Source organism: Pseudovirgaria hyperparasitica (genome assembly GCF_010093815.1).
Source record: "Pseudovirgaria hyperparasitica strain CBS 121739 unplaced genomic scaffold EJ05scaffold_2, whole genome shotgun sequence".
Classification (NCBI taxonomy): domain Eukaryota; kingdom Fungi; phylum Ascomycota; class Dothideomycetes; order Acrospermales; family Acrospermaceae; genus Pseudovirgaria; species Pseudovirgaria hyperparasitica.
The window spans coordinates 1258344-1276743 of record NW_022985550.1 but is presented as its reverse complement, the minus strand read 5'-3'; the positions used below and the strand labels follow the sequence as shown (position 1 = coordinate 1276743).

The 18400-nt window shown below is 50.5% G+C and overlaps 6 protein-coding genes across 6 annotated transcripts; 2 read left to right on the top strand and 4 right to left on the bottom strand.

Annotated features, from left to right (window-relative positions):
- Positions 1-372: 372 nt before the first annotated feature.
- On the bottom strand, positions 373-3284 carry EJ05DRAFT_472911 (uncharacterized protein). The gene is made up of 4 exons (XM_033743279.1): positions 2827-3284; positions 1062-2745; positions 910-975; positions 373-844 (listed from the first exon to the last, which is right to left on the bottom strand). Exons 1-4 carry the CDS (start codon positions 2857-2859, stop codon positions 669-671), a joined length of 1959 nt encoding a protein of 652 aa, XP_033604419.1. The 5' UTR covers positions 2860-3284; the 3' UTR covers positions 373-668.
- Positions 3285-3928: 644 nt separating this feature from the next.
- Positions 3929-7020, top strand: EJ05DRAFT_472909 (P-loop containing nucleoside triphosphate hydrolase protein). Its single transcript, XM_033743278.1, has 2 exons — positions 3929-5418; positions 5676-7020. Exons 1-2 carry the CDS (start codon positions 4408-4410, stop codon positions 6732-6734), a joined length of 2070 nt encoding a protein of 689 aa, XP_033604418.1. The 5' UTR covers positions 3929-4407; the 3' UTR covers positions 6735-7020.
- A 539-nt stretch (positions 7021-7559) lies between these two features.
- Positions 7560-9065, bottom strand: EJ05DRAFT_482769 (uncharacterized protein; the record flags this gene model as incomplete). The annotated part of the gene is made up of 4 exons (XM_033745199.1): positions 7560-8125; positions 8185-8210; positions 8300-8826; positions 8880-9065. 4 exons carry the CDS (start codon positions 9063-9065, stop codon positions 7560-7562), a joined length of 1305 nt encoding a protein of 434 aa, XP_033604417.1.
- A 905-nt stretch (positions 9066-9970) lies between these two features.
- EJ05DRAFT_472908 (uncharacterized protein) lies at positions 9971-11379 on the bottom strand. The gene is made up of 2 exons (XM_033743277.1): positions 11106-11379; positions 9971-11055 (listed from the first exon to the last, which is right to left on the bottom strand). Exons 1-2 carry the CDS (start codon positions 11261-11263, stop codon positions 10407-10409), a joined length of 807 nt encoding a protein of 268 aa, XP_033604416.1. The 5' UTR covers positions 11264-11379; the 3' UTR covers positions 9971-10406.
- Positions 11380-11886: 507 nt separating this feature from the next.
- EJ05DRAFT_507568 (TBC-domain-containing protein) lies at positions 11887-15469 on the top strand (the record flags this gene model as incomplete). The annotated part of the gene is made up of 1 exon (XM_033747934.1): positions 11887-15469. The coding sequence occupies exon 1, from the start codon at positions 12092-12094 to the stop codon at positions 15467-15469; it is 3378 nt and encodes a 1125-aa protein (XP_033604415.1). The 5' UTR covers positions 11887-12091.
- Positions 15470-16291: 822 nt separating this feature from the next.
- EJ05DRAFT_491502 (cytochrome P450) lies at positions 16292-18006 on the bottom strand (the record flags this gene model as incomplete). The annotated part of the gene is made up of 3 exons (XM_033745986.1): positions 16292-17750; positions 17800-17882; positions 17929-18006. The coding sequence occupies 3 exons, from the start codon at positions 18004-18006 to the stop codon at positions 16292-16294; spliced, it is 1620 nt and encodes a 539-aa protein (XP_033604414.1).
- Between the last annotated feature and the right edge of the window lie 394 nt (positions 18007-18400).

Sequence of the window (18400 nt, the reverse complement as noted above, 5' to 3'; positions counted from 1 at the left end):
TTTGGGAGGGCCAGTTCGAGAGCCACGGGCCCAAAGTGGCTGTGCTGTGCATATTGAACAGTGCCTACACCAGGCCACGCCAGACACTGTGCTGAACCGGATGTTACACCGCCGAGAAAGACAAAACACGCCCGCCAGTCAACCAATGAGCTTTCTACCCACACTCTCAAAGAAGCAATTCTCCTACACACACTAACGTTGAAGTTCGTGCTCCAATTCTCGCGGGGGGAAAAGTGGGGGAAAGTGGGCCGTAGTGAATCGGGAACAAAAGAGGTAGAGCAAGTGCACTGAACAATGTAAATCGCAAGTCGAGATATCCTTGCTCTTTACACTGTGAGATACTATAGGTAGCAAGCTTTGCATTGTCCGTAGTGTTTATTATCTTTTATTGTATTTTTTTGACGTCATGATCGTAAAATCATGATATTATAGCATGTGCGCTAACGCGCGATTCATACATACATGTCGTCCTGGTCGCGCAGCTATTGCGTTTGCTCGCAGCAGACCAGGTGTGCAATGCAATGTTAATGCAATTGCAATTGGAGCTCAATGCTCAGTTCCCGTGTTACTCGTTATCATCCCATGGACATATCTCACACCTCACGTTCCCCTCCCCCCAACCCCGTATGTTGCGCCTCCCTTCTCCCGCCTAGCCTCCGAACTAGGACTTATGGCTCGGCCTTCAGGCGTTGCACTCTCTCTCGAAGCTGGCCACCAAGCACCTCCTCATCCGGAATCGAGGCTGCTGCCATGGCCTCCTTCTTGTATCGTTCCTGGGCCTCGGAGCCCTTGACGAGGAGCTCGGGACAGTGGCCTGACTTCATGAAATGGCGTTTCGCGTTTTCTGAGATTACACGGTCAGTATGCATGTCATGGGTAGCGGGAGGAGGAAAAGAGAAAAAAACTTACCCCATCGACAGTCCGGCTTGAAAGCGCATCCAGGATGGAGACATTTGAATGTGCGTTTCCTGTGTGCTTTGTGTGGTGTTAGCTTTTGCGGGGTTTTGTTTTTCTCCTTTCTTTCGGTGACAACTTGTTTTATTTTTGGGGGGCCCACTCACTTTTCTCATGCTTGCTGAGGTTACTGCTGTCTGTACAGGCAAATTCACAGAATCGACACCTGAACCTCTTCCGGCACAGATGCACGCTGTTTTCGTGTGTTTTGATCTGCGTCGGTGTTGTCGCTGTCACGTCGCAGTAACGGCACTTGTACGGCTTGACCTGCTCGTGGGTTTTCAAATGGTTGTCCATAGTCTGCTTTGTGCCGAAGGATTGGCCACATCCAGGCCACGTGCAGACATGCGGCCGGTATCCGGCGTGTGTTTGCACGTGCCGGGTCAATTTTGAGCGCTGCTTGAAGTCGTTGTCATTGCGACAGCCATACCATTGGCATTTGAGCGCGCCTTTCATGGTTTTGACATGTACATCGCGTATATGGGACTGCAGGTCTGAAGGAGAAGCGCTCTGATGGTTGCAGACGAAGTGGGTGCCGGGAAGCAACCATTTGCATGTGAGCTGGGATTCGACGTCTTGACGAGGTTCAGTTTTGATTGGCATGACAGGAGATGCAGACGCAGTTAGGGATTTAGGGTTCATTCCAGGATAGAAGCCGTATAGCGGCGTATGGCATTCGGACACATTTGGAGAGTTGATTTTGGAGTTTTCGGCTGTTGTTGATGGTGTATATGAAGAATTAGGAGGTCCTGTTGAGTTGCGTGGAGAAATGGTAGAGCTTCCCAAATTTTGATATGCGCTGTCATAGCTTTGGAATCCGGCCTGGTCGGAGTGGCTTTGTCTGCTGGATGAGCCCGGAAACATTGGGGCATCAGGCGCTTGGAAGGTGAAATTTGACCTGGAATTTTGGAACAAAGCTAGTCCTTCAGCAGCGGAGAGGTGAGGCTCTAGACTGTTAAAATTTCCCGCGGCATCTAACATCGTTGGCGCCATCTGCGGCATTGAGGAAGGCGCCGTGTACCAATTGATATCTGAATGCTGATTCGAAGTAAGATCCGACTGATTGACATTACTTTGCTGGAGACTGGATGACACATTGCTGGGAAACTGTGGCTCGAAGGGTTGATTTGGATGAAATTGCGCCCAATGGTCGTCATAAAATGAAGGATTTAAGAAGTCCTCATTCGGATGCAGTAGGTCACAACAGTCCCAAGGGTCGAATTGGCAGCCATCAGCCATACACGGTTCGCCTTCTTTGCATGTCTTATCAGGACAGGCAGGCTCAGTACATGGTGGACTCCCACATTCATCCTGGAAGCACGGCGCGCCTTCGCACTTTGGATCTGCGCAGGCAGTCTTAGATGGACAATGATCGTCTCCAGTGCATGGAATCGTAGCAGCCTCAGGGCAATGTCTGTCGTCGCAGCTCTGAAAGCAGCATTCGTCAACCATGTCGTACAGGGACGCGTCGTCGCAAGATGGTATGGGACTGAGCGATCTGTTCAACCGGTCTACCTCGATGCTCGTAGCCCTTCTCTTCGTCGGAGGAGCACACTGGCCTGCACAACAATATGAGGCGGTAGTATTGCACTGGTCGCACACGAGCTCTCGCGGGTCGATATGCTGAGGTGGGTGAGGATACAGATCGTTATCTAGGTCATCGAAATGGCGGACCGTCGCAGTTCCCTTCAGATGTCGCATATTCGCTCGTTTCGCATGAAGACGGGCGAGACGTTTGAGTGAGGATTGAGGACAGACGGCGATATCTTCCTGGTCAGAATGCCACTGGCCCTTTTGAAGATGTCAGTATGGGTTGCAGTGACGGACTGGTGGGGTTCAAAGACTTCAAGATCACGCAGGGCTGCCACTCACATCGGCCGAGGGGATTCCGACGGTGGTGGTCATCACGGTGCTCAGATTGTGGTGTCGTTCCTTACAAGCTCCACCGGACTTGCGCCAGCATCGCAGTTCTCATTCGTCGACAGGCGCTTACGGCCAGTTGCGTGGATGGAATGGTGAAGGCGTCATGCAGGGCGGCTCGACAGAGGTAGTGATTAAAAGAGAGACTTGAGTAGAAAGGATGGGAGTTGGAGTATCGAGAGGCTGTTCACTCGTACGGTGTAACCTGTAGCATGTGCCCGATGGCCGAGGATGAATGGTATATGGCAGAGCAGGAAAGAGACCGTTAAACTGCTGAGCTGCTGAACTGTTAGACTGTTGGACTGCTCACCGGTCGCTGTCAGATGCAATAACAGATTTTCGCGCCTTATTTTGACAGCCAGTGGTGCTAATACCTGTCACCACGCGCAAGTGAGAGGTCGCGAATCGTGAGAGCCCCGCCCTCTCTCCCGCCCTCCGCCGTACTGATGGATGGTATCCGATGCGCGACTTTCCCCTTTCGTCAGACATTCACTTGCCCTAAACATTAATGCTCTCGTCTCATCGGTCCGAACTAGTATTGAACGCTGCAGAGTTTGCTAGATCGACCCGTACCTGGTCGTCCATCACGTTGACTACTACGCCTTTCATAAACATTGGGCACATAGCTATCCGTCCTTGTGCTCGCCAATATCTCGCATATCTAGTTGTGGTTCACCGCGCTGAATAAGAATAGCAAGCCCAGCATAGACTGATGGACATCGGGTGCCCTATCAAAATACTACTAGAATGACATGCTCTCTCCTTTCACACAATCAACGCATGTACCTACTACATCGGTGTCATCCCGAACTCTTGAGACAGAAGCGTGAAAATGAGGAGTGTTTATCATCTATCTGATTAAGTAGCGCATTAGGGCCTCCATCTCCCAAGCTCAATTACTACGGTAGTATCCGACGCAGCTCAGCTTTAGCTGTACATCCACCTGCATGAGAAGGAAACCGCTGCAGTAGTCCAGACCTTCTTCCATGCAAAGCTGACATGCAGGGGAGAAAGAGCTTTTCCTCTGCAAATTATACGTTGTCGTTTCGTCGTAGGCAGCCATGGCTCTGTCCATACAGCGCTGACTGACGTCAAAAGCCGGCCTCTCAGCTTCAGACACGGTGATCAACCGATTTCATACTGCATTCTGACTACTCAAACATGTCGGTGGCTTGATCGTGGTGGAGCACAACAACATCTGGCCTCATATTGGCCGTTTCTCGCCAAACGTTCAGGTCTATGAAGCTTGCGTATGCAGACGTCGAACCGCTTCCAATTACAGCCAATCAGTACACAGCAGACGCTCTCCACTAAAGTACTGTTGCCTACTGTGCCTTGCTGGGTAGAGCTATGCTGAACATCTCAGCTCTTCTGGCCGGACGTCGCAACAGTCAAGCGTCGACTATATATGGACTGATCGCGCCTGCTGTGTCTCATAATTAGCTATATCATAATTCTTCCGCTTACCATCCTTTCTCTGTGTTCAACTTTTCCTGCAGATTTCCGGGGTTTGATGAAATGACCTAAGGCACCATGTCACCGCCAACTCAGCTTGTGAACGAGCCGAACGGCAACGTCTTATCGGAAAATCACGAGCTAAATGGGAAGGATATTGCTGTCGACGAGTCCAAGTCAGCCATTAAGGAGGAGCCTCCTGCCCCCAGAGGCTCAGTATGTGAAATCAAGGCTGTCGTACAGAAAGGCGATGAGACCATCGAGAAAGAAGAATACCTCACTTCACTAAACAAGAAAGCTTTTGGTTCATACGCCCTGGTTGTCAAGCAGGTTTATGATGAGAAGAAGCTTGAGAAGACTGTCGTTGAGATCAACTCGCCACATATTCTGTCTGCTCTGAAGAAAATCGTCTCATATTATCCAGCCGAGCCGCTTGAATTCGACACTCAGGTCTCGTATGATAGCCCTTTCAAATTACTCAATCATCACCGCAAGGAGATCGAAGAATATGTCACTACAGAACAGGACGAGGAGGCTAAATCTCATCTTCGGCTCTTGATTGAATTTCTGGAGAGTGAGATGGGTGATAATGGCCCACAACTCGAACGCCTCCTCAAGTCCGGCCTGATCACATTCGACCTACTGTGGATGATCTTCCAGCCGGGCGACTTGATCTTCAAGGAAGAGTACGGATACGAGCGCCTGTACAAATTACAAAAGACCGGCTATCAGGATTCGTGCAGCGCTAGGGGAAAGTTCTTCGAGATCTCTGTCGAATTCACCACCTGTGACGGACAGCGAGCAGGAATATCAAATGCCAACATTCCTATTTGGGAGAAAGAAGAATTCGTAGGGAAAAGTCCATCGAAAATCACCTCGCTCTCCGCAGTACCTCTGAAATTTCTTGGTAGGAAAGAGATCGAGCCAGAAGTACTTATGAAGAGTCTTACAGAACGTGGACAACGATACTTGGCAATCCGGGGCGCTAATTGCTTCAGCTATGAAGGCCTCTTCATGTACTTGAAGATGCCGCCTTACGATCATTATGACGAGAGGCAGGAATACGACGGCATTTGGCTCCCAAGATCTGTGAGTTGGCCCTTGTCCGGTCGAACAGCTGTGTTTCATGGAACGATCTCTTCTCAACGCCATGTCCCTTCTTCTCGAAGTGGCATTCCTTACCTGTGTATCCCCCTAAACTGCCTTGCTCCGAAGCATTGTGTTGCTCTCATCATATTTTACTCCTGTTTTCTTTGATTGAGGTGTCGCAGCTCTCTTTTCACATACAAATAGAGGGCTACGGCTGGCCAGATCACTTTGGTCTCAGATCGCTGACGCTACTGTAGGGTGCTGGCCGTGTAGTTGTGGACTGCAAGACATTCATCGAAGAGATGCGAAGGCAGAAGGAGGAGATGTCGCGCTGGACATCCATGTTCAACAAAGGCGACGATAAAGACCAAGCCAAAGGTCGTGGCGGTCCACGTCAAACAGAGGACGTGGACCCAATGCTATGCCCGCCCTTCCTCTACGGCTACAACCTCTCTATGAAGCAATGGTGCAAGTTTTTCGTCGACTCTCTGCACAACTTCGAGTGGACTCCCAATGCCATGGACTCCCTCATCCTTCCCGCCACCGAGCGCAAGCTCATCCAATCTCTTGTTACAGCACACAAATTCCCCGACCAGTCGCGTGATGAGTCCATTCTCAAAGGTCGTGGTCTCGTCATCCTGCTACACGGCGAACCCGGCACCGGTAAAACACTCACCGCCGAGCTCGTCGCTGAACACTGCAAACGTCCTCTACTTAAGATCTCCACTGGCGAACTCGGTGCATGGGGCGACCAAATTGCCGACGAGCTCAAAGAGAAACTCGAATATGCGTCCATCTGGAAGGCCGTGGTGCTGATCGACGAGGCAGACGTCTTCCTTGAGCAGCGCAAGCGCGGCGACGCAAGGCAGAACAACATGGTCGCCCTCTTCCTCAAGCAGCTCGAGTACTACCAAGGCATCTTGTTCCTCACATCCAACCGTGTCGAGGTTTTCGACCGCGCAATTCGCAGTCGTGTGCATCTGGCGCTCCAGTATCACAGTCCAGATGAAGGGCGCCGAAGGTTGATGTGGAAGCAGCAACTTGTCTTGTTGGACAAGACCGACGTCGATCTCGAAATCGAGGCGTGTCTGGATCGGCTTGCGAAGCCCGAGATGAATGGGCGCGAGATCTCAAATGCGGTGAATACGGCCCGGACGCTTGCGGCGTCTGAAGATAGCAGGGTGCAAATCCAGCATCTGGATATGGTGCTAAAGGTCTGGGAGGACTTTAGTCAGTCACTGCTTCGCATTGAGGCTGCTTCTGGCTCGAGAGACGCGCAGGATCAGCCTTCTGAGACTGATTCTTGTTGCTGCTGAAATCTCGACGTGCATCCAGTCGTAGTCGTATCAAATTATAGAAAATTGCAATCACATGGTCATCTCGCTTGAACAATGAAGACACTAACACCACCCGTCTAGATCCCGTCTGAATCTTCAACGAATAATTACTCGACTAGTGCTGTTATACTCCAAGATCCATACTCGCATAGACTTTACAAGAATACATCGCATGTGTTAAAATTTTTATCTATCAATACCTTTGAAAGTAAGTAAGATAAGAAGGTATCAGGTAGATCTATCTAATTCTCCTGTTAAGAAATATGTCACTTTCTTTATTATATGTTTTAAGCGAAATTGCTAGCACTAATAATAGAGATCATATCATGTAGTAGACAGCTATAAGTGATATAAAAGAAGTAGGTAGAGTTATATAAAATGTATCATTCATTATGCTATATGAGCTAAAATGGTGGATATCATGGTAGATTGTTATACCAAGAAAATATACTGCGTGTCTCATTCGGCATATAATTTGTTGTACATGCGAGTTCACTGGCTTGTTTGTCCAGTATAATCTGAGACAAGTGCAGTTCTTGTACAGTGTCAGACACTCCTATCTATTCGGTATGTCCTATCTGCCCACTGAGGACGAAGGAGTTGTTATGCACAGTAGTGACTCTCTATATAGCTATGCGTGACCCATAGCCCTTGTTCCGTGACAGCTCATTACAGACTTTTGTCCCTGCGATGATGTAGATGCCCATGACCTGCACAATGCTTTCCGGATGTAGTCCCAGGTACGAACAGGTCTCCGTAGTCTCTGTCCCTGATATGAATTCACTAGCGCTCTCGTGAGCCTTTTCATGGGTCGTGCAGCCGCGAACTGTGTTCACTCTTTACATATTCCACAGAGATTGACAGCTCCGTCCTTTGCATAACTCCACTCGTACTCAAGGGCCGACTTCTCCTGCTCTCGTCACGCGCCACATCGGCACCATCTCTGCCCTCTTGAACATGTTCCGGGAAATCACATGTTTCGCCTTTGTTCGCATATATGGTCGTAGAAATCTCGTTTCTCGGCTCAGGGGTCAGTCGAAGTGGCTCTTCGTCCTCGGGTGCGCGGGTTGGGCGAGGTTCTGGTTGCGGAAGGCGCCGATACCACCTGGGACGCAGATCTCTGATTGTGTTGGCTACGCACTGTACTCGTGAGGGAGGAAGACGCCTTACTTGTGAGCACGGATTGCAGGTCTGAGATGGTGTGAGAACGGAGCCACGGTGCCCACCAGAGAGCTCGTGGTCGGTCATGTGGGCTCCGAATTGGCCGGATTGTAGGTTGGTGAGGAAGCGGTGGACCGGAGGAATGCCGGCGGTTATGACAGAGAGATTAACGATGAGCTCGTCAAGGACGATCGGGATAATAAGGTCCCCTAGAAAACGATTAGTGGGTCGACTAGGAGGGGGAGGGGGGTTTGGAGTGGTTGCGTACAGCTTTTGTCTTCTTGGATGCTGAATCTGTGAAGCACTGCAAGCTGGCTGATGGAGACTACGCAGACGCTCTGTACGTTAGCTAGGAGTCTAGTTTCAGTATATCCTATACATACGATAGGCGAGAGGCGAAAAGGAGTGTCACTGTCCGCTTGGTCATTGCCCTCATCTGAAGCTTCCAGATCGCCGGTATGAAGAAAAAAGCAAGGAAGCCATCTGTGGCTATATTGAGAGAGATAATGGCATAGTATAGGCTTCCGTGCGCGGCGCATCGATCGTGCGACTGGATCCAAGGATCGGGGAAACCACATTGAAATGCGATAGTAAACACCGAGAACACGGTCCAGATCACGATAGCGGCGCTCAGGACGCGACTCCAGATCCAGGTCGACGGTCTAGTATCGAGACGAATCACCAGAAAGATGACAGAGAACTTTGCGAAACATTGACAGAGGATGGACAATAATTGGTTAATATATACCCACTGTGAATTGGTCAATTGGACAAAGTCGAGACCTTCGTAACACGTTGTTTCTACCTTAAAGAATTGGCTGATATTATAAGTCGACAATGCTGCAATATGCATTCCTAGACCATGATCGACAGCTTTACGCACTGCGACTGTGTGAGGCACGATGATTGCCTACTCATACGAGTCAGTAGTAGGAAATGATAAAAAGTTACACTTTGTTATACCAAAGCCATATAGAATGTAAGATCATCGAATCCGAAGCCCTTCTTTCTGGCAATCGTGTTGTATACCCGCATGCACGCGAAGAGCACGGTCACAACCATGAGAGTGAAGCTAACAACGACAATGACACCTCCATAGTTATCGGCTCCTTTTGCTACTAATGGTGGTTTGACACCAGAGCCAAACATAGCGATTCGGAAATCCTCAAGGCTCCAAATTCACTATCATGCGGCTGCGGCGTGATCGTAGTGAAAAGAGGATGCTGATGCCAGCATTACTGTGGATATGGAAGAAGTAAAGTTGGATAGCGGAGGGAGTTGGCCGCTTCGACGATGAGATCAGGAAGTGGAAGATATGGGAAGGAGAGCCTCTACGCCTCTTTTCTGGAAAGTGGTCTCAGTGACGTTTTTTTCAGACGCAGCTATTCCTGCTATCGACCAGAGGTAAACGAGCGTAAAAACGAGGCCACCTATCATGGCTTACAGACTTGAGGAAAAAGTAAATACTGCCGGCTGTTGATAAGCGCGAGATACCAAGGAGCGAGGCAAGCTGCTAGAACGTGTACCTTGGCGTGCGACGATAGTGGAGATACATGACCCTATGGTTTTCAAGAATTAAAATAAGCTGCTAAAAGAATCCCTGCATAGGTGTTTTGAAGAATCGATCGTCGGTAATGCGCGCTCGCAGATTCATGAATGGCTTGGAGGATTACGTCGTGCCGCAGCCCTCCCGACCCTCACTATCGCCCGTCGAAGACTTTGCCTCGACGCCAGTGTGGCGGCGGCGCACTTGAACATATCAGCCTTGTTGGAAGACCTTCAACTCCCTCCTAGACTCTATTGTACTGAATACAATGTGAAGCGCATGTGTTTGATTAACGTCAGAGGCCAATAGCCAAGCGTTATTGATTGATGATACGCTGAAGCTGGCTATGTAGATCAGTCAATACAAACTAAACATATGGGTGCTACCGCATCAAACGGAGCGGATTCTTCCTCGCACCATCGACGCTCCGGATCGCTGCCGCAATGCCGCAATAATACCGATGGCTGTTTCAGGAACCTGATCCATTGTGCAATCACGAGTCAGTGTGCGCAGCAACAGCATGCAAGTGGTAACACCTCGTCTCTGTGGTCAGCTCTGGGCGGTCGCAGCGGGTAGGTTTACGAGGTGCACTTTAGCTCAGCTCTAGATGAAAACCCGGAACTGAGTCCCCATGTGTATGCCTGCGGCTTTGAGGCGCGGAAGCAGCTTAGGACTACCAGCATGGTGATTCATCGGGGGCTCTATGGGCTGTCCAGAATCTGGAAACAGGATAAGAGAGTAAAGCTTGCATCATCCGGAGTCGTAATCCAAAGCAAAAGATATGTGGTACAATGCTGGATTCGTCGCTTGCCATTCATCTTGTCTATGAGGTCCGGGTCAACAAATCAACATCTAGGATTCTCCGTGCCGATTACCGATCCAGCATCTTGGCAGATCCGTACTGTCAGCATGGATGCGCATTTATCACAGTTGTCGTCAAATCATTAAGACGCATGTTGTGCGTCGAGATGTGTATTGATATCATGTTCGTCGACAGGTACGTCGCAAATAGGACAGAAGACCATTAATTTCTTGGGTTTTCTTGGATCTCTTGTGTCTATACTCACACGTCTTTTCTGGGGTTCATGGGGATGAATAGACCCTGCTTTATGGTCTTCAGCATCTTCATCGACGCCCTGGGGCTCAACAGAATTGGTCATGGGTCGCACAGAGCGTCGTATCCAGGAGTCGAGCTTGTTAGTTTGTCGTCCTGCGCGCTCTCTAGCACTCAAGGCTTTGACTTGCTCTTTGGTCAGATCTGGCTCAGAGATTTTGGTGTAGGTGCCTCCACATTCCGTTTGGTGTTTCTGCCACCAGGAATCGCGGTTGCTAGGCGGACGGTTCATGCTTCGCTTCACAAGACCAAAGAACGGCGCTTGAGAACGGCACGGTCCATCACATTGCCAGATATGAGTACGATAACTCTCAACTTCATCGTGGAAGGTATGATATATACTTATATCGTAGCCGCCATGTTGGTTTATAGCCGATGCCAGAATCTGGAAACCTGTTCCATGTCCAGAGCGGTCGAGTTCATCAGAATCTGTCGACTTGCGCCAGACGGAGGTAATGAAGAAATAGGCATGAATCGCTCTAGACGTTGTCAGCCATAGGCTTCATCTCGACCAAATGGTAAAGTGTACTCGTGCAGGAGAGTATTCACCGTATCGTCTCGTGCACGATACTTCAAGAGTGCCTCTGAAAGCTTGAGCAGGATTCGACGGTATTTGCCTTGTTCGTCTTTGACAAGCTCACAGATGCCAGCACATCTGCCGTGACCAAAATCAGTTATCTGACGCATCTACGGCACAGTCTCGCGCGTACAGAGTCAATCTCTTCGACCATGACAGCTCCACCCGTGGAAGTAGCACATCGCAGAAGTATAGGGTGTTGTAGAGGGCGAAAAGCTCATGAATATCTACGAAGGGCTTCGCGTTGTCGCCATGAAGCAGCGAGCTTATCTTTAGTGATGCGGTGATCTGTCGTTCTGACAGGTTGGAGAGAGGTTCGATGGCTCGCGATGCTGCCTCTTCGTCAGTGAGAGGCATTGCGCGACTGTCCTCAACTGTGTAAGTGTTTCATCGTTCAACTGTGGTATGGTGGTGGTGAAACACGCATATATATTCAGATCGGAAAGAGAAGAGATCAGCAAGCGTAGGGCTGTGTGGCTGTGGTTGTGGCTGTACCGAGGGATTCTTCAGGAACATCTGGGCACCTGGGCAGCCCGAGGGGATGCTGGGTGGGTGCTCGGGCCTATTCTGACGCGAACTCAGCAAATTCACGTGTAATTAATTGCAGGCACAACAACTGAGACAAGGCTGCACCATAGAGGCAATACTACTCCGGAGATCCTTTAATTCTGCTTCCACGTCTACGCACACTTTCATATCTACATCTAATTACCGACGACTGCTTGCCTCTCGTCGCGCAAAGGTACACCAGCAGTACCCAGCCCCACGCGTATCCCTGCGGCCCATGACGTCTCCGCGCACACGTTGCACACGACATAGCTCCACTCGCGGTATATTAAAGCTTCTGCCAAGTACTTCTCAACATTGTCTTGACCCTCACATTTATTCTTGTGTCGCTCATGCTTCATACTGGTGCTCGATACGACTGAGCGGTGGAGATGGAGCCCCTCAACGACGCCTCACTCCACCGTACCTCCTCGCAAACCTCACATTCGAGTGGCAGGAAACATAGCACTGTGAGGGTACGCCCTCGTAAACATTCATCCAACACTTCACTTCAGAGCTCGACTCTCTCGTCTCAGAAGAGTCTTACATCCTTTCCCTCGTTGTCCCCAACCCTCGACAGCCCACCAATACCTAGCGAACTATCCCTTGCACCCAACACGATATCGACGACCGAGACAACAGCCGATGCAACCAAGGAAGTGCCTTCCGCAGAATCGAGCACGATACGTAAAGTGTCTAAAGCCTCACGCTCCCTAGTAGGAAGTCTTGTAGCCACTCCGTCGTCTGAGAACAACCGGAACGCACTGTTCGATGATACACCAAAGTACGCCAGGGTGGTGCCTGGAAATACTCATTATACAGATGATGAGCATATTCAGAAGATGATTGACCGTACGGGTGCAATACCGCTGATCCGCCAATTCGCTAATGACCTCGCCGAAAGAGATGCACAGATTACCGCACTAAGAAGGAAAACAGAAGAGAGGGAGAGGATACTGAGAAAGATGCTACTAGCGTGTGAGGTGTCCAATCTCGATATCGAAACCCGTCTTAGGACTCTGGAAAAATCTCAGGTGGTCTCTGATCCATTGCGAATGAAAGGCGACCTTGAATCTGATAGCACACATCTGGACGATGATATTGACAAAAGGCTTATGAGAGCGATGGAAGATGACATATCGGAATGTTCAGAAAACCTCAGCCTCCACGAGGACTTATCGTTTGCCGTCAGCCAAGCTTTGAGTAGTACTAGGCGAGATGAGGAGCAAGCGACACAGCCTGCAGGAGCACGGACCTGGAAGTCGTATGTTTGGACGGGTACAACAAAGAAAGGCAGTAAGGCGCCCAGCCTAATCAGTGACAGTGATGCTACTGGGACACGTGACAGATCAAGGGCGAACAGTGGATCACAACCGGCGCGAAAAGCCCTAAGACAGGACTTATTCACACCCCTGGGGCACGTTAACGATTTGGGAAAAGCAGTACCCAACCTTCGAAGACTGCAGAGCCAAGATATCGGAAGGAGTTCATCTGAGCGTCGACAAGCAAATACAATGACCTCATGGGCACTGAAGTTGGTGGGAGGAGTACAAGCCGGGAAGGAGACAGACAAGGCGAAGACTGTGAAAGTGAAAAGCTCGACACCATCATTGCAACGCCCGGGAGGTGCTCGCACAGTCTCTACGGGGTCGGCTGCGTCTGTTTCGAAAGTCGCATCTGTAAGTGCACCCCGAGGTAGAGCTACACGTAGTTCGCTTGGGCCGAACGGAACAATACGAGGCAAAGGAGTTTCGCCAGATAGCCTACGAACATCAAATTTAGCTTCTCCAAGTCCTAATGGAAACCTTCGGAGAGGGGCGAGCAATCTCGGTCCTGTCGAGATGGACACCATCCTTCCCGAAGATTCGCGTCCGCCAACGCTCATGGCTCATCACAATAACATAGGTGCAAGTCAAGAATTTCTGACTGACAGGTTCGGCTTCATATATGATCAGCGAAGGAAGAAAAGGCAAAGCGAAGCAGCAGCAGCTCTTCGTAAGCACAAGAGAGGTAGTAACGTCGAGTCTCTTAGAGACGTCAGAGTCACTCTTGAGGAAGAAGAAGACGAAAGGAAAGTCGCTCATCGTCAAGACACGGAAAGTTATGAGCGACCTAGCAGTACGCACTCCACTGAGGATCTTAATGCTGTGTCTGGCAAGCGGTGGCAGGACTTTCTCAAGCTTGCCACATTTCCAACGGAGTTATTGTCGCATACACCTTCGACTGCACCTATCACAGCTGTAGAAGCGACAGAGATTGAGACGAGCCACAGACCCTCAAATGTGAAAGTGGATAAGCGAGGCTCCGTGCCTGCGCTCAGCATAAATCCGGAGCCGTCACCGTCTCGCATATCCTCTAGCAACGCTGAATTTGCCACTTCTCAGTTGTCAACCAGTCCAGCTGTCTCTTCTCCAGTTAATCCAATGCCTAACAAGCAACAGCCTGACCCGGTGAAAGCATTGCTTGAGCAGCTAACCGAATTACATGACTCACTGCAGCGCGATAAAACAGTGAGATGGAACGAATTTCTGCGCAAAGTCAGAGCTGAACGGAAGCGGGAAGGAGAAGTAAATAACGAGAATCGTGCGAAAGGGCTCACGATGCCAGAAGCTCTCCTGATGGATGGCGAGATCGTGGGTGTAGCAAGTCTCGGCAACAAAGGAAAAGTTGGTCGCGCGAAATGGCAGGAGTTTCGTGAGCTCGTCCTCAGTGGGATTCCAGTGACTTATCGTGCGAAAATATGGGCTGAGTGTAGCGGTGCTTCTGAGCTCAGGGTACCTGGATACTACGAAGACCTCGTCAAGAATGGTGTGGACGATCCTGTGATTGCAAGCCAGATCCAGATGGACATTACACGAACCCTGACAGACAACATCTTCTTCCGCAAGGGCCCAGGGGTACAAAAGCTCAACGAAGTTCTCCTTGCCTACTCCCGCCGGAACACGGAGGTTGGTTATTGTCAAGGCATGAACCTTATTACTGCCTCACTTCTGCTCATAATGCCTACCGCCGAGGATGCTTTTTGGGTTTTGGCGTCTATGATCGAGAATATACTGCCCAATAACTACTACGACCATTCACTCCTTACGTCGAGGGCCGATCAGGTCGTACTACGATCCTACGTGACAGAAATGCTGCCGAAGCTGTCAAACCATCTGGACGATCTCGGTATCGAGCTTGAAGCCCTGACCTTCCAGTGGTTTCTCTCTGTCTTTACTGACTGCCTGTCTGCTGAAGCGTTATTCCGTGTCTGGGATGTCGTATTATGCATGCACGACGGCTCTACTTTCATGTTTCAAATTGCCCTTGCACTTCTCAAGCTCAACGAACGGCAATTACTGGACTGTGATAATCCAGCAACTATATACCATTATATCAATCATCAGATGACGAATCATGCTATAAGCATCGATGGCCTCATACAGGCAAGCGACGCACTCAAGAAGGTTGTCAAAAGAAAGGACGTGGAGGAGCGGAGAGCAAGAGCTGTCGAGCGAGAACTTGAGATAATGCAGCAACGAGATGAGCTACGGCGTCAGCGATCGATATCGAAGCCCCAGCGAAAGCCGAGTAGTCATGATTCTGAAGAAGACCGGAGTCGGCAGGCAGCTTTGACGGAGGCATTGACACAATCTTTCTCCCACGAGTCCTCCCCTGTGCGGTCTGCATCATCTACAAGATCGTATCAGGATGATGATCAAGAATCGGTCGACGACTTACAACAGAGAACTCCCATGCCAATTGATGAGGAGGCGACGTGGCGAGCGTAAGCACGTTGTCAATCTTAAAAACTACTGCCTCTAGTATCAATTTCAACGCCCACTCTATTGGCAACTGACCACGACCATACCAAAAGTGCCATTGATGTTCGGTAAACTTAGATAACTCTCTTTTGTTCACAGCATTGCATTGGACGGCACTAGCGATTGGGAGTCGCTGTCTAGCATTATTTCCTGGCTTTATAGAGGTCTCGGATGTTGGGTCGATTAGCATTTCCTTTGTCACCTAAATGAGATATCCCACCTACAACGAACAACTATCTCTTGTTTACTCAAGTCAATTCTTTGCGTGATTAACTAGAACGAAGACAAGTCCACTACCGTACTGATCCTTGTTTTATAACTTAAAGCACTTATTGGCTGTACGATTGAGTCGTTAAGAAACGAAATGAAACATGCCTGGATGTTGGCGGCCATGCGAGGTACAGGAGGTACAAATGTTGGTCATGTCACCTTCCACAAACCAATAAGCATCGGCACAACGCGCCACTGCATCACAAAATGTTTTATTATCTAAATTAGCCTTGAAAGTCATCATTGTGTCCGCCAGTCCTTACGTACAGAATCGCCCTGTTTCATCCAACGGTTGCCCACATGCTTGCTCCAGATCTGTCTGATATTGAACCAGATAGAGATTGCAATAGTGGATGGCCGATCTGAAATCAATATTGCTTGTTACATTGTGGCTAGTGTAAGTCTTTTGCTCGAGACTGCTGACGAAGCACTATACACAGTGATATGATAATGTTGCTTATTCGTACAATTCACATTCTCTAATTTTGTTCGACGCTCCCATCTGCGCCGTGACACGATTCATAACCTCGACGCAAACTGCACCAACGGCCCATCCTTCACACTCGTGAACGTATCCTTCAACTGATACTCCTCAGCACGTCTGCGTCCCCACTCCCACTCCGGCCTGCCCTCACCCAACGTCGTCCCCGGCGCCACTCGCACATCATACAACCACACAGCGCGCGCCACCGCAATCCCCAGCTCCGCATACGCCATGCCCTTCCCAATACACCCGCGTGGGCCCACACTGAACGCGCAAAACGCACTTTGCGCAGCCGCCACCTGCGCAGCCGTATACCCCGTGCTCAACGGATGCGACGGCGCAAGCCAACGTGCCGGGTCGAACGTGAAAGGCGCCGGGAAGTAGGCTGGGTTGTGATGGATGGCGTAGTGCGGCACGCCGACGACCGTGCCGGCGGGTAGCGTGTGGCCGTCGAGCGTGAGGCCTCCTGGGAGGATCTCGCGCGGTAACAGGCCGCCGACGGAGGGGCTGAGACGCATTGCCTCGTCGATGCAGGCGCGCAGGAACGCGAGGCTGGACAGCGTGGCGCCGATGCGGATGTCGTCGACGGAGGAGAAGGCGGTGCGGACTTCGGATGTGAGTAGCTCGAGGGCGTGTGGGTTGTGGGTGAGGTAGAAGAAGGTGGCGGCGAGGGCGGTGGAGGTGGTGTCGGAGCCGGCGATGATGAGCAGGTTGCTTTCGGCCCAGAGTTCCGGTCCGCTGAAACCTTTGCCGGTTTCCGGGTCGGTGGCGCGCAGGAGGTGGTAGAAGAAGTCCTTGCGGTCGACGTCCAGGCCGGCTTTTGTGCGTTCGGCGGCTTGGGCCCGGCTGTATGCCATGTAGCGCTCGCGGCCGGAGGCGATTTTGCGGAAGAGGATTTTGTCGAGGTGGTAGGTGTGGATGGGCAGGTAGGTGCCGCAGATTAGATGGCGGTGGGCGGCGTTCGCGAGGAGGTCGATGGCGAAGCGGTTGTCGGGTCGCTCGAGCATGCCGAAGGACTTGCCGAAGCAGAGGTCGCCCATGATGTCAAAGGTCATGTAGTTAGCCCAGTCAGCGATGTTTTGCGCTTTGCTCCACTTCTCCTGAGAGTACTTTTCGAGGGATTCGACGGTGCGGCCTCGTGGAAAGGCCTTTTCGCCTAGTTTGTCGCAGAAAACGCGAATGTGGGCGATGATGTGGTTCTCCATGGCTTTGATAGCGCTGTCGGAGAAGGCATGGGACAAGACTCTGCGCTTGCGGGCGTGAGCTACCTTGTCGATGCTGCTATGGGTGTTGAAGGTGTCCTTGGTGGGTGGGAAGGCTGCATAGAAGTCTGACTTCCTGACGTTTGCCTTGAAGCCATAGATATCCTTCAAGGCCGTGTTGGTGTTGACAGACAGACTGTTAGGGCCAAATCTGACGAATTGGCCGTACTGCTCGTGGCATCTCCAGAACTCGAGGTGTCTGTCTCCTTTCCATGCGTGGTATGCAGAGTACCTGCTTCTATTAACAGTTTGACAGGGAGCATGACGGCACCAATCCTCACCAATCAGTGACTTTCGCTAGAAATGGCCCAGGATACTTCGAGAGTGGATGAAACCATAGACGATATATGACTAGACCTCCAAGCTGATATTGTCAGTTGTTGCACGGTCGTGTCGTAGGAAAGACCTACATAAAGCCAGGACGCGAGGACAGCACCAAACACTATAGCTGTCTTTGGATGCTCCAATGCGAAGCTGCTAGCAGTCATGATGGAAGGCTGTGTATGTCCTTCCATTAATCGATCTAGTTGCCTGTCTCGACTTAAGTGCAAAGCAGAAAACAGAAAGGAAGTATAGCAGTGTACAGCGGCGGTCCCAGCTCTTTAAAGACAGTATCGAGTCTCCGCATCGGTTCTCCGCACTTCAGGTCACCCGCAATGCTTGTAACGTTGACTCGGTCCATGATGTCCGATTAAATGCTTGGATAAACGTTTGGTATTCTTAAGCCGAGTCGGGCCGCCCAATCGCCGTGAATTGCCGCAGGCTCGAAAACGCTATTGTATAGCCAATCACGTCTCTTGCGTAAAGGTGCCGCAACACTGAGTTCGAAACTGTAGGACGAGCATGGAGGAACTTGTTACACGGGTATGACTAACATCCTTT